The sequence below is a fragment of the Telopea speciosissima genome, chromosome 1 (genome assembly GCF_018873765.1).
Source record: "Telopea speciosissima isolate NSW1024214 ecotype Mountain lineage chromosome 1, Tspe_v1, whole genome shotgun sequence".
NCBI lineage: Eukaryota > Viridiplantae > Streptophyta > Magnoliopsida > Proteales > Proteaceae > Telopea > Telopea speciosissima.
This window is the reverse complement of record NC_057916.1, coordinates 17,729,240-17,742,883: the sequence shown is the minus strand read 5'-3', so window position 1 is coordinate 17,742,883 and position 13,644 is coordinate 17,729,240. Positions and strand designations below refer to the sequence as shown.

At 40.7% G+C, this 13,644-nt stretch overlaps 1 protein-coding gene and 1 long non-coding RNA gene across 3 annotated transcripts in view; one reads left to right on the top strand and one right to left on the bottom strand.

Annotated features, from left to right (window-relative positions):
* Nucleotides 1-970: 970 nt before the first annotated feature.
* On the bottom strand, nucleotides 971-10,035 carry LOC122661373. Its single transcript, XR_006332875.1, has 3 exons — nucleotides 9,909-10,035; nucleotides 8,271-8,275; nucleotides 971-986 (listed from the first exon to the last, which is right to left on the bottom strand). It is a non-coding gene; the product is annotated as an uncharacterized LOC122661373 (long non-coding RNA).
* LOC122661338 (DExH-box ATP-dependent RNA helicase DExH1) overlaps nucleotides 6,567-13,644 on the top strand; it is a 42,618-nt gene continuing 35,540 nt past the window's right edge. Inside the window, exons 1-5 of one of the 2 annotated variants that reach the window (XM_043856702.1) lie at nucleotides 6,567-6,882; nucleotides 7,416-7,561; nucleotides 11,304-11,403; nucleotides 11,486-11,701; nucleotides 11,853-11,948. In XM_043856702.1, the coding sequence (XP_043712637.1) occupies nucleotides 6,595-6,882; nucleotides 7,416-7,561; nucleotides 11,304-11,403; nucleotides 11,486-11,701; nucleotides 11,853-11,948 (846 nt within the window). In that variant the 5' untranslated portion in view covers nucleotides 6,567-6,594. Of the gene's footprint in view, nucleotides 6,883-7,415; nucleotides 7,562-11,299; nucleotides 11,404-11,485; nucleotides 11,702-11,852; nucleotides 11,949-13,644 lie in introns of those variants that run through there. The other variant, XM_043856711.1, reaches the window with a different exon arrangement.

Sequence of the window (13,644 nt, the reverse complement as noted above, 5' to 3'; positions counted from 1 at the left end):
GGTTGATGACGGCAACATCAAGTACCACATAAAGCATCACGAATTTGAAAAACCATAAAGAAAATTTAGGGATCGGTGGAGTTAACTCGTGACAAAAGTCACTTTTCTTAAGGCTGTAGACACCTTCCTATGATGTAAATCGGGTTCTTGCTAATTAGTCTTCAAGTAATGATGCAGTTCACCTACTAGGTTACTAGGGGTATAGAGAGTTGTACTCTTCTCTTTATATAGGAGAAGAAGATGCACTACCAAAGGATGTCTCCAAGAGACATACCCAAATACTAAGTCTTTTTCCACAAGACATGTTTGTTGACTATTCAAACATGTTTTCCAATAGATATGTGATCATGAATCTACTTATTAACAAAATTTGAGCTCCAACCAATCTACCATGTGGCAAATATTTGTGCACGTCTAGAAACCCAATGCATTGAAAAAGTTTTCATCTTCAAAATCAATTAGGGGACAAGAACACTGCCAGGCTGCGTAACGTACACTAATGCCTCCCTATGTATATCTCTCTCATCCTTCTATGAAATGATATATCTGCCCACTACTGTGGGAGGAGAGAGATAGACATAGGGACGTGCTAGCATACACTATACAGCCAGGGAATGAACTCAATCCCAATCACTTATTAAGCACTTAGGACGCATTTGGTAACGTTCAGAACGGTGTTCAGAACAGTTCTTTTATTTAAAAAGAACAAAAAAACATCAAAAAGTGTTTGGTTGTGCAGTTCGTTTTTTTGTTCTTTTAGAACGAACCGGAGGTCTTGAGCACCAAAAGAACGTTCTTTGCAAACCGTCTCTACAAAGAACGAGTCGCAACGGACAAAAGTCACAAAACCCGTGATTTTTCAAGAGAAATCACGAAACTCATCTCTCTCTCTCTGCTAGCACCAATTTTGGAGACGACGAAGGAAGGACTCCTCGCTCTGCAACCCTAGGTGAGATCTCTCACTCTCTCTCGCTCTCTCTCCCTCTCTATCTCTTGCATGCTCTGCCTCCCTCGCTCGCTGTTTCCCTCTCTCTGTTTCTCTCTCTCCCTCTCTATCTCTCGCACTCTCTACACCTCTTGGTTGCTCTTTCCCTCTCTCTGTCTCTTTCTCTCCTTCTCATATTCTCTGTGTCGTTTTTTGGCTCTTTTCCTCTCTCTGTCTCTCTCTCTCCCTCTCATACTCTCCCTTTCACCGTCTCTGTGTGGAGATTGTGGAAGATTGATCCAATTTGTTTCCCATTTTGTCTCAGGAAGTGGATTAGCACCCCTTTAATCAGCACCCTACAGCAGAAAAGGTATGGATCAGCACCCCTTTGTTTTCCATTTTGTCTCAGGTAATATTATATCTCAGATCTAAAACTCAAAACAGCACCAGATCTTCTCTATGTAGTTTGGATCCTTGCTTGAATGTGTTTCCTATTTTTTTTTTTTTATAATGAACTCGTGGATTAGGGCCTATTGGACGGCATACCAATTTGTTTTCTGTTTTCACCATGTCAAGAAGATGGATAAATGACCTAAATTTTGTTAATTCCCACTTTCCTATTTAATTAGAAGGGAACAGTATCGACTATTGAGCCAGAGAAGTATGATTTGTGAATATATATATATATAATAAGAGGCTTGCTTTTCTACATATTAAGCTTTTGAAAAGGTACATGAAGAACAATATTAAAAATAAAAAATAAAAAAGCTTTGCTGTAATATTAGACTGTGAATCACCATATCTGAAATCCGTAGCTTCCATCTCCCCCATACCCATCTGTTAATTACCATGTAGATTTATCAGAAACTTCCTACTGCATTTAAGGTGAACTGAAGGTTGTTTGATACTGAAACAAAAATACTGAAACAAAAACAAACCTTGATTGATCAAAACAAATTGAACCTGCTAAGTGATTAGGTTAACTGAAGGTTGTTTGATGCCCCATTTGCTTCACTGTGCATGGTGTAGTTTAAATTTCATTTCGCTGGCCATAATTTTTTGGTATTATACACCATTCTGTTCGAATCTTTTTGATCCTGTACAAATAAAGGTGTATGCATGTAAGTGTATCTTCTTTTGATCAAGGCATGTATGTGTATTCATTTAGGTATATGTCAGCATGAATCATATTGTTTAAACAGGGAGTCTATGATTGCTCCTTTGCCTTTGCAGTCACTGGACAGGTTCAGTGGGAATTGGAGCACCCAAGTCCTACAACAGGCCCCATACTGCTTGGCTCTCGGTTTCTCTCACTGTACCTGTCCAGTGATGAGATTATGGACTTCTTTTTTTTCATGGCAAAACATCTATGTTCTCTCTTGGATAGTTGCGGATTCTATAATTTGAAGATGGGTGCAACTTCTATGGGAAAAAAGAAAATCACATTATTAAACTAGAGTAGGAATTAAGATGGCCCCAACCAAAAAAGGCACCTATCAGAATTATCCTGGGAAAAAAAGACCATACGAATGCTAGATATGTGCCTTCTGTTTAGATAAACTAGGGAATAACGTGGTCCTGAAACTCTAACAAGGGTGCATGTCTCTGTTTAGACCATCTGAAATCTTCTTTTCTTTTTTTTTTATTTTTTTTATTTTTTTTATTTTTTGGGGTAAAGACAAATTTAAGAACTGAAATCAGATATTAAAAAAGAGGGGATGAAGATGAAGCTTTCATCAAGAATGAAATGAAAAAGGTAAAACAGAGAAAGAGTGAGTACAGAACAAACAGGCATCATAATATTCATAAAGTGGGTGATTCCAAGGTTGACTCCCTCGAGTTTACTGGGGAGTCACAAAAGTCCCGAGCAAGTAAGTACTTACCCAGCAATTACTCATCATGAGTTCCCCAACTCAATACTCTGTTTTCTTAACTTTAGAGTTATATTTCAACAACTAGTCAACTACTACTGTGGTCCTATTATGATCATAGAAGTTGGAGCCATTTTATCAAGCTCTGTAATTCTGTAAGATGAGGAGGGAATGGATAGTCAACACCAAGTCTCTTAGCAATAGGTTCACCGATGGATAAAGAGTTTGCATTGGCTCCTCTAGGAAATTTGTAGGTGGGATGGGCTTCGTTTGGTTACTTTGGTATACTATAGGTACATCGTAGCATATAATTTATGGTTGAGTGTTGGTGTTTCACCTGATGGTATATTCTGCATGATGGAAAAATAGGTCTAAAGTTGAATGAAATCTATATAAAAGTGGTGTTACTGTCTAGTTAGGAAACAACAGTATGTTGATAAACAAAGTCCATATCAACTTCCTTTTCTCTTTATGACTACAGAAAACACCATGCTAGTTTTGGTCAAGGCAACCCTAAGGAAAGTTCAGATTCCAATCCAATAGGCAGAATCGCATATGGACACAACCAGCAAATTAAACTGGTGATATCTCCCAAACAAGAAATCTGATCAGATTCCAACACTATTTACTTCAGATCTGTCCATCAGATTTTAGCCAAAATTTGGGAAACCATTCTTCATATAATTGACCTTCGACCAGCCTTTGGACCATATCTGAAACTTTGATTTACTGTTATTAAATTTATTTTTGAATCTAGTTTTTAAATCTGTCACTGTGAAAACCATCCACGAGAATTTGAAACAGGTCAGATTTTAATAAGATATTGATCATGAGATGTGATCTTCATCCCAGAAGGACTTGATTGGATGATATTGATCTGGGTATGACAAGGGAGAATGGTTCAAACTTGAACTTTTGATTTCTGATCTGGGTACCCTAGGGGGGACTATCATATGATTGCCCTTTAAATTATAAGTTGATTCAACTTTCATATCCATACCTTTTCTTCCTTTACTTTTTTCCACGCACATAGGAGAAAGGGGATTGGGGAAGACAAAGAAATTACTGAGAAAGGAAGCAATGAATGGCAGGTAAGAGCAGGGCCCATCTATGTTATCTTTTAGGACCAATTTCAAAAGGTTCTGGCATTGGCACCACCATGTTTCTGTTTGTACTGATTGCCTTTTCTTTGAAAAACTAAAAATTTCTTTACTTCTCATGTCCAAAATAGCCAAATGTTTCAGTTAGTTAAGATCATTCAGTCTATGGAATCTCTTGGCTTTCTAGAATCCAAAAGAATGGAGAATATAATTTGGTTTAATCTGTTGTGTTAATTCATTGACAACTTGATGGGCCTTTAGCTCAAATTGGTAGAGCACTTGGAACATGAGCATGTTCCAAGAGGATGGTGGTTCGAGTCCATCAAGGCCCTCTTTATTCAACTGTTCATAGCATAGTTAGTTATGCCACTAATCCACTCAATAACCCAATTTCAATGGCATCTTTGAAATTTGACATCTTTTTATACTTATTTTGGTTATGTTAATGAGATATTTTAATTTTATGCTAAGGTTGGTAAGAGAAAATGATTTTACAAGTCTTTTTTGTGGTATAATTGACAAAGAAATAGCATTATTGTAATTAATATCAAATAAATAAGAACAGATTTTACCGAACAACATTTTCGTTCTGAACAGCGTTCTTGAGAACGTTACCAAACGGTCATTTTCGGTCTCAGAACGCCGTTCTAGACCAAGAATGCAAAATAACGTTTCTAGTAAAAAACGAGCGTTCTTTGTTCAGACCATTATCAAACGCAACCTTATTGTCAATAACCCCTTGCTTTAGTGGCTTGCGACATCTCTTCGTTTGTCTAGGTCTCGAGTTCAACACTTGTGCTGCAAGAATAAGTGGTTTAAAACGTGGACTTGCTATGATACAACTATGGCGTGGTCTTGCTCCTACACCAGCGTTGAGATGGGCGTTGCATACTAATGGAGGATCTTTATCACCTCCAGTTTGTTGACCTGCCCAGTTCCCCAGTTCCTCTAACAAAGGGGGGCTGAAATGACCTCTCTACCCATGCCCAAACACCCTGCCCGAGTGGGGTCCACCATCCCCCTATTAGAGGAACTGGGGAACTGGGCCGGTCAGCAAACTGGAGGTGATAATTTTCCTACTAATGGATGATGCAAGGAGTCAGCTACTTTCCGATCCCCATGATCTCTCGTGGCTTCTTCAAGTGGTACTTCTTTGCTATGTTCTACCATTTTCCTTTAGTGTATTGTAATTAGTAGCCCTATCATGTAATGTAGGTCTTTAACAGCATATGTACTTCCAATATACTGACCCCCACCCTCCCAGAAAAAAAAGGGAGAAATTTTCATCACTGGCTAGAGAAAGGTTCAACCACAATCATATGGTTCACAAAAACCCCTATAGAGTTTTAGTATGTTCCCAAAATACCCCCTTTTTCCCACTAGTGCCCATCCTTTAGGCTATAGTATGTTCCCAAAATACCCCCTTGTTCCCGCTCGTGCCCATCCTTTAGGCCGTGATGAATGAACTCCCATTCAACATTGTTGAAGGAAAACTCGGTCAAAAAAAAAAAGGGAGAGGGTTATCCAAAAGGTAGTGTGGCCCTTATACCGGTGTGAGGACTAATGAGAGTGCGCACAGTGTCATCAATAGGGCAATCATTACCGCCTTTCATGGAGGGGGCGATCATTTTGCCCCCTTTGTGTTTGGGCTCAGTGGTCACGCTGCCTTTTGGAGTTTTTTTTCCCCCCGAAACAATATTAGGCATTTCTTTACGCTAAAACTAGAGTGTAAGTAGTTAGGCTTTGTCAGCTTCTTCTTTGCTTATAAAAAAATGTTGGATCAATAAGGTTCATACCAAATAGAATCCAACGTATTAACTAATTTGTCCCACCACCCAAGGAAACCTATTACAAATGGTCGATCGAGAATTTGGACCCAGGGAGTGCCCTGGGGGGTATCCAACGGCTGGGATGTGCCGTACATCCCGACGGCTAACTGGCATGCACTGGGATTGTGTGCAGCCCAGCCCAGCCATTGGATGCCCCTCGGATACTCCCTGGGTGCTAGGTTCATTGAGTGTAAGGCCCGAGTCGCTTGACCAAGAATTTGGATAAAAAACAAGTCCCATTCATCATGTGGAGAAGAAGCACAAGAGGAAGGATCAGGTTCTCGCAAACACCCCCCCCCCCCCCCGCACTGATGGAAACCATTCACTCTCTGTTTGTGCGCGCGAACGATAATGGTTTTCGTATGAAAACTCATTTACTGTTTATTGGTCTAAGATTCTTGAATGATATTAGGTCCACTCATTGGACGGTGCAGATTGATGAGTGTAATTTTACACCATAGGACAAGAAAGTAAGAACAGTACAATAATGGAACAGTGCAATAAGGGAGAAGCTGGGCTGGGTTGGGTTCTATCCAAAAAAAAGAAGGTTGGGTTGGATTCAAGGTTTAAAATTTGGAATCAGGATTGGAATCGGGAATTGGCCCATGAATCAGTCGATTTAAAATGGTTTCTAAAAAAAATGGCAACGAATCAGCCGATCCAATTCTGATTTGACCGATCTTATTCCGTTTCAGGAAGCAACGATTAGAAATGGTGGAAATCAGGATCGGTGTCAGCCGATTCCGATCCGAATAGGCCGATTCACGATCCGATTTCCGATTCTTAAAACCATGGTTGGGTTGGGAAATACTAGCGTGCAGACAGCAGACCAGAGAGCTTTAGGAGGTGAAGAAGCCTCTCGATTTTTAATGTCCCTACGCTACGTAAGCGCCAGCTGCTACACTTTTTATAGGCATTCACTCTCAGTTTCCCTGCGAGGGCTTTCGGTTCGCTTCTGTAGCACTGTAACTGCGATGTCTTACCGTCCTAACTATCAAGGTGGCCGCCGGGGCGGTAGTACCGGCAGTGGCGGCCAAGGTGGCCGAAGAGGAGGCGGGGGCGGGGGCCGAGGTGGGGGCCGTGGTGGCGGTAGAGGTGAGCAGCGGTGGTGGGATCCCGTCTGGCGGGCTGAACGTTTGAGACAGATGCAAGCCGAGGTATTATCTAACTCTTCCAGTTGCAACTTGCAATATTTTTCTTTTTGTTTTTTTTATTTTTGACTTCGCAGTTTCGGACCAAACTCCAATACGCAACAATCTTTATCAGAAAAGGATGGTTCTTTACCTTTATGTAGAAAAGAAATGGGAGAAATTTTGGCGCCGATTTATGCGTCTATCGTTACTATAGTTATGTTGATTGAAATTATGTTTTAGTTCATGGTAGTTGGAGAAATCATAGTTGCTGTTTGGTCGAATTCACAATCAGTTACTGTCTTTCAATCATGATTAAAGAGCATCCCAGTGCACAAGGTTCCCTTTACTGCAGGGTCTGGGAGGGGCAAATGGACGTAGCCTTACCCCCTGCTTCGCAGGAGAGGCTGTTTCCTAGTTTTGAAACGGCAACCAACAGGTTGTAATAGCGCAACCTGTCTTTCAATCATGATTGGGTTACTTAACATACTGTCCTGCTCATTCTCTCTCTCGTTTTTCGTGTGTAATTGCATTGTTGTTATTATTATTGTTATTACTAGGTTGAAGTCTTTGATGAGAATGAGTGGTGGAGTAAGATGGAGCAGATGAAGAGAGGAGGTGAGCAGGAGACGATAATTAAGCGGAACTACAGTCGTGAAGGCCAACAAACTCTATCTGACATGGCTTATCAACTGGGACTTTACTTGTAAGTTGTTTTTTTTTTGGAAATTTCAAGTAGTTTAAGATAGTTGTTTTGTAGAGGGCAGAACATTTCATGATGAGATTTTAAGCTTTCTGAGGAATATATGGACTGAGGGTGTTCTGTGGTCCCATTGGAGTGCTGGATTCTTTGTTAGCCTGGGCCAGAGCTATGTTCATGACATACTTGGTCTAGTTCGTGGGAGGGAGGAGTCCTTCCCCACTCCTTGTCTATTCTTTCGCCTTGGCTTTACAGCCAAGCAAATTACACCTTGCCTTGCTTCTATGTGAGGGGGGGGGGACTCACTCATAAAAACTACTTCTTTAAGCTTTGGTCGGGGAATGTTCTGTTCATACGGCCTCTCGATCGTGTTTATACAGCTCTGGGAAGCATTGATAAGGAAAGGATCCTTCAAACCAAATCTTGCCTCGTTTTGCTAGCTATGAAACAAGATTCATCATAAGTAACAAATCTTTTGTCATTGCTTACAGTTGAGAAGGTAGATAGTCCAAAGAATGTAATGTAAGACTGTATACCAAAGGTAACAGTCCAAAATAGTAGTCCTCAAACTCCAATAAACGCAGGTGGGAAAACTCAGACTTAGATAGAAGGAAACAGTCAAACAAATCTGAGGATAATACTTGGACAGGAAGTGAACTTAGATTAATTACAGTAGGATTTCAGAAGTAGCAGCAAGAAATAGAAGGCTCAAAACAAAAGCTGTGAGAGAGAACCTTAGTTGTTCACAGGGGATTCAAAGTAGATGCTGCAGCAGGTCGTACAGGGGCCCAAAATCTTGCTCGAGTGAGAGGTTGTAGAAACAGCAATAGGAGCAGGAACTAGGGGGCCCAGCAGGGATCGAGTGGCCTCCTTAGAGAGTAGAACAAACTCCTAAAACCTACTGTGATTGAATCCCAGAATTAGAAACCACAGGGAATCGAATTCTGCCGACAGGGCCCAGGTTCAGCTAGGGTTTGAATGGCCCAGTCAGGCTTGAAATCTGAATTTTAGCAACTTGTGGAGCTTTCTTGCATAGCAGCAGTGTCCAGTAGCAGGTAAACTTGACGGGTTGGTGATCTTCAAGTAACAGCAGCAGACAATATAAAAAAAAACCAGAGAAGAAGAGAACTAGAGATAGAGGTGGGTGATAAGAACTAGGGATGGGCTTTCTCAGCCCTGGGTCTCTCACCCACAGCTATACCAGCTGTTGAACAGAGAATGTTCTCCCATAACCGATGGCAAGCATGGCTTGAAAATTCTATTATTCAATTGTGTTTCTTCCTTACAATAGGGGGCTTATTAATAGCTTAGGCAAGCTTACAAAATAGAAACTAACTGAAAATAGAATGTAGGGAAATGAAAACTACTAAAACCTAGCAACTAGTGACATTTAACTTATTGAAAATAGAAACTAACTAGAATTAGAAACTACTAAGGCTTTATAATCTAGCCTTCTAAAACAAAAGGAAGGACACTAAAATAGAAACTAAATAACTTAGATACTAGGCAGCTAGGAGTTTGACTGGTCTTTTGACCAGTCTTGCCAAAATCGTGGGCACACTCTTGGGTCTTCCAGAAGGCCCGAGCTGGTCCAGTTCTGGTCTGTTAGAGACTAGTTCGATGGGCTGGCTCTGGTGACGCTGGTCGGTCTTGTGATCTGCATCAGAATGCTTCATTGGGTCATTTCTCTTGGCCTTTAATTAGCTGACACTATGGCCATTCAGCGTTGGAGAGTGACTTATCCCTGGAGACTCAGCTGGACTTATCCCTGCCCATCAGTTTTTCTTTAATTTTGCTCGAGAGATCCAGTAGTTCCTTGGCTGATTGAGTTTGCTAGTGGTATGGGTTGAGATGTAGATTATATATACTGGGCATTTCACTGTTGAGTAGTTGTAGGAGGTTCTCTGTCTTTAGGTTTTAGTTTACTTTTTCTTGGTTTGACGTTGCTCCTCCTTAGCTTTTTAGCCTGTTTTGTTGTATCATAGATTTATTTCTTCAAAAAAGTCTTTATTCATAAAAAACAAAAACACTAAACCTCAAAGTTGTCCCAATCAGCCCCTACCATCCCCGCCACCCTTGCAGGCTGGTAAATTACCTCTCGAGGAATCCTTTTGATTCCCGCCAATAGTTGTCCCCATCAGCAGGTAAAGAACAGGAATTTAAAGTTTGAAACTGAACCTGTCGGTAAACAGAGAAACGACTCTCTGTGATGCTTTTGGTTCTCAGCACTGGATAGGGTTTAAGGGGTGAGGCTCTAAGGGTTTGTTCGCCCAGGGGTGGGCTGCATTTGACTCAAATCTGAGAGCGAAAGAGAGAGAAGTAGTAGAGATTGATAGCAACATGTTACCCTAACAGCTTTCTCTCAGGTCCAGGGTTCTAACCTTTTCCCTTTAGATTGTCGCTTGAGTTGGTCTGAGTTTCAATTTATTCAATTCACTGGAGGAAGCTCGTTTCTGCTGCTGGAACAACATGTGAAACAGATAATTGGTTTTTTTAGTTGTGTCGTGAAATTTGGCATAGGGAATCTGTTTTAATGTCTGGTGCCAATAATGAGGACGAAGATTCGTCCATTGAGATGTGTATTCCATCTGGACTAAATCGAATTAAGACTCGACGAGTATCTTCTTCGAAGGATGGGTTGAGTTCCTCTGAAGTTGACGTTTTGCCTTCTGTCATCAATTCTCAAACAGTGGTTCTTGAGAGGTCCTCTAGCGGAGTTCCTAGGCCTCTGGCATAGCAGATAACGGTAGAGGAAAAACATGGCAAGATCGATGGAGGTAAAAAAGGTTCAGAACTTGGGTTCACTGTTGTAGAGTTTGAGGTTTTCTATGCTTGAGAGTGCAGGGCAAGGGTGGCGGGGATGGTAGGGGCAGGGGTGGAGAGGAGGACGGCAGCGGGGGTGGCGTGAAGTTCAGGGGGTAGGGGTGGGTTGCTGGAGGAAGAAGAAGAAGGGTAAGTTGGTCATTTAACTTCATAATTTTCAGTTGAATAACTCTAAAAGGTAGTTTGGACATTTATGATTTTTTTTAACCCATGACGTCATCACTAAATGGTGACTGACCAACGGACAGGGGCTAGTTGTAAGAAATCTTAAAATGCAAGGGGTGTTCAAGTAATTGTTTGAAAAGTTGAGGTAATCAAGCAATCGGGCCATAGTACATGGGGTGTACAAGTAATTTCTATTCAGTATTGTAGCCCATCTTGTCTCGACACTTGACGAAACCGAGACAAGACGACCGAGAGCTTGCGGAGACAACATACTATGGGTCCCATCCCTTGAGTTGCGGTACATCCAAAACTTCCTTAATTTTAATGATGTTATATCCAGATTTACGTCCACCTGCCCTAATTGGACTGGATATGTATCATTAGATCCCATTCTTTGATAACCATTCTGTGAGTGTCATTTACTCTTTTATACCCAAAAGCAGTTGCTGTCTCAACATTCATTACATTGATTTTTTAACCACCTTTTGAGGGAACCTCCAAAATCTCAACAAGCTGGAATGTTGCAAAATTTATATGAGACTCAGAATTACTTCTTTCAAAAGATTATTAAAGCTCTAATTTTGCTAAGGTTGGTTATGTCCAATTTGCAGTTAAGTTTTTCATTGGAATTTTATCCGTTTTTTAATTGAATGTTGTGTTGTATGGAGTATTTTGATGGTTTTTTTTTTGGCTTGGAGTAAACATGACTTGATTCAACCTGACTATTGGTTTTCATGGTTTCATATTTGTGGAAAGAAAGCCATGCATATAACAAGGGGAAGACACTTGTTGTCAGCAAAGTTCCATTGCCAAATTACCGTGCAGATCTTGATGAGCATCATGGATCAACTCAAAAAGAGGTTTTCACCATGCAATACTTTAGTTATTAAACTTCTTGTGCTTTAGAAAATTTTTATTGTATCTTATATAAGTTTTATGCAGATACAAATGTCCACAGAAACTGAGAGAAGGGTTGAGAATCTGTTGGCTAGTTCCAGAGAAGCTGCTGGCTTAGATGATTTCTCTGGTGCATCAAGCCAGGGTGCTAAACAATCTTTACCCGCTGTAAATGTAGTTAAATCCAGCTTTGGATTGGAGGCTAATAATGCCAAGGAGAAAACTAGTCTTGAACTCAAGAATAAGCAAGAAAAAATGAAGGTACATTTACCTGATTGATGATACAAATTATCCGTAATTATGTTCTACTGTAGACAAGTAAACCCCAAATTGATTCAGAAGGGTAACTTTGGACTCCTGATGAGAAAGACTGATAAATTTGGTACCCTTACCTTTATGGGTTAACTTGCAGGCAAGTGACCATTCAAAAGCAATGCTTTCATTCAGGGAAAAATTACCAGCTTACAAAATGAAGGCTGAATTTTTGAGAGCTGTTGCTGATAATCAGGTCAGTTTGCAATATGAATCTAGTTTGATTTGTATCTATAACTTCTTTGTGCTTCTAAAGTACGTATACTATGGATGTGTATACTATGCACTTTCACTGTTATCTGTTATGGTAGTATGATGGAGAAATGAAAAATATTCTGGAATAATCTGAGGGATCTATTATATCTGTTTAGACTCTGCTGTTATCTGCGTTCCTATAATTTGCAATATTCTGGAATAATCTGAGGGATCTATTATATCTGTTTGGACTCTGCTGTTATCTGTGTTCCTATAATTTGCATTTTTCCTTTCAAACTACACTTGAGGAAACACATTCCTCATTTCTTCAAAGAATCTCAGGATAGAAATGGAGACTTCAACTGAAGGATATTTCTAAATGATATTCAAATATGGTCAGAAGCCAAAAATCGGAGTTAAAGTGAAAAGTTTTACAGCTTTTCTAATGTACTTGAACAATTTGATAGACATGGCAAACCATGTGCATGGAAATGAAAACAGCATGTAAAGAGACATGAAAATCCTAGCTTGTGGGTGTTTACTTGGGGTTTTCCTTGAAATTTATGATACCGAATGGTCCATATCCTCCATTTATTGACCTTAGATATACTATGCAAGAATGTGTGCTAGTTTCTTTTCTTTTCTTTTTTTAATTTAAATTTCACTCACCGAGCTCATTTTCTTCTTGCTCTATATGTTAGTTAGAAATCTATATGAAACAGAAAATATTGGAAATTCTTGGAACAGAGTTTTCTTTCTTTATTGGCCTCCTTACCTGTTAATTACCAAGGTTCTAAAACTCGGTCTCGACCAGGTTGAGTTTTCCGAGATCTTGGGGAGACAATGCATTTTTTAATGTTTCAGAATTATGATTCGGTGGGCATATGGCCATAGTTGGCTCCGAAACTTTAAGGTAAGCTTGTTTTAGGCTTAATAAACATATTTAAAGGTTCAAATTGAAAGAAAAAAATATACCCAATTTGGTGTTTTGGATTTGCACCCTTGGTTGGCAGTAAAGGCCGAACCCTGAATGTAATATTGCCTATTCTGGTAGACTCGAATGTATCCGTTCGGTTCTCCAGGCAACCTACATCTACTGGACTGGTATCTTCCACATCCCTAAGGCCACTACCCAGTCCATTGAGCGCCTCTTCTGCGCCTTCCTTTGGAAAGGTTGCGATACTTCGAGATTCCTCCACCCTGTGAGTTGGAAATCCATCTGCCTCCCTAAATCTGAGGGTGGCCTGGGCATCCGTCGTATCCGTGACTCCAACAAAGCGGGCATTCTCAAACTTATTTGGAGAATCTCTTCTTGCCAGGATTCCATCTGGGTTTCTTGGGTCCACTCTCACCTTCTTAAATCGGACTCTATCTGGACTGTTCCCATCCACGCCAATTCCTCTTGGATTTGGCGCAAGATCCTCTCCCTCCGGCCTCTGGCCCTCCACGGCATCTCCTCTTCCATTTCGGACGGATCCTCCACCTCTCTCTGGTTGGATCCTTGGCACCCTTTAGGAATTCTCTTTAATTTGCTGAGCCCCAGGGCCATCCATTACTCTGGCTTCCCCAAGGATGCCACTGTCTCCTCCCTCATTTCCTCTGCTTCTTGGTCCCTGAACCCTTCCCTCAACCCTGCCATCTCCGCTCTTTTATGGGCTAATCTCCCCCCGCTGTCTCAACATCCCCCAAATCGTGCG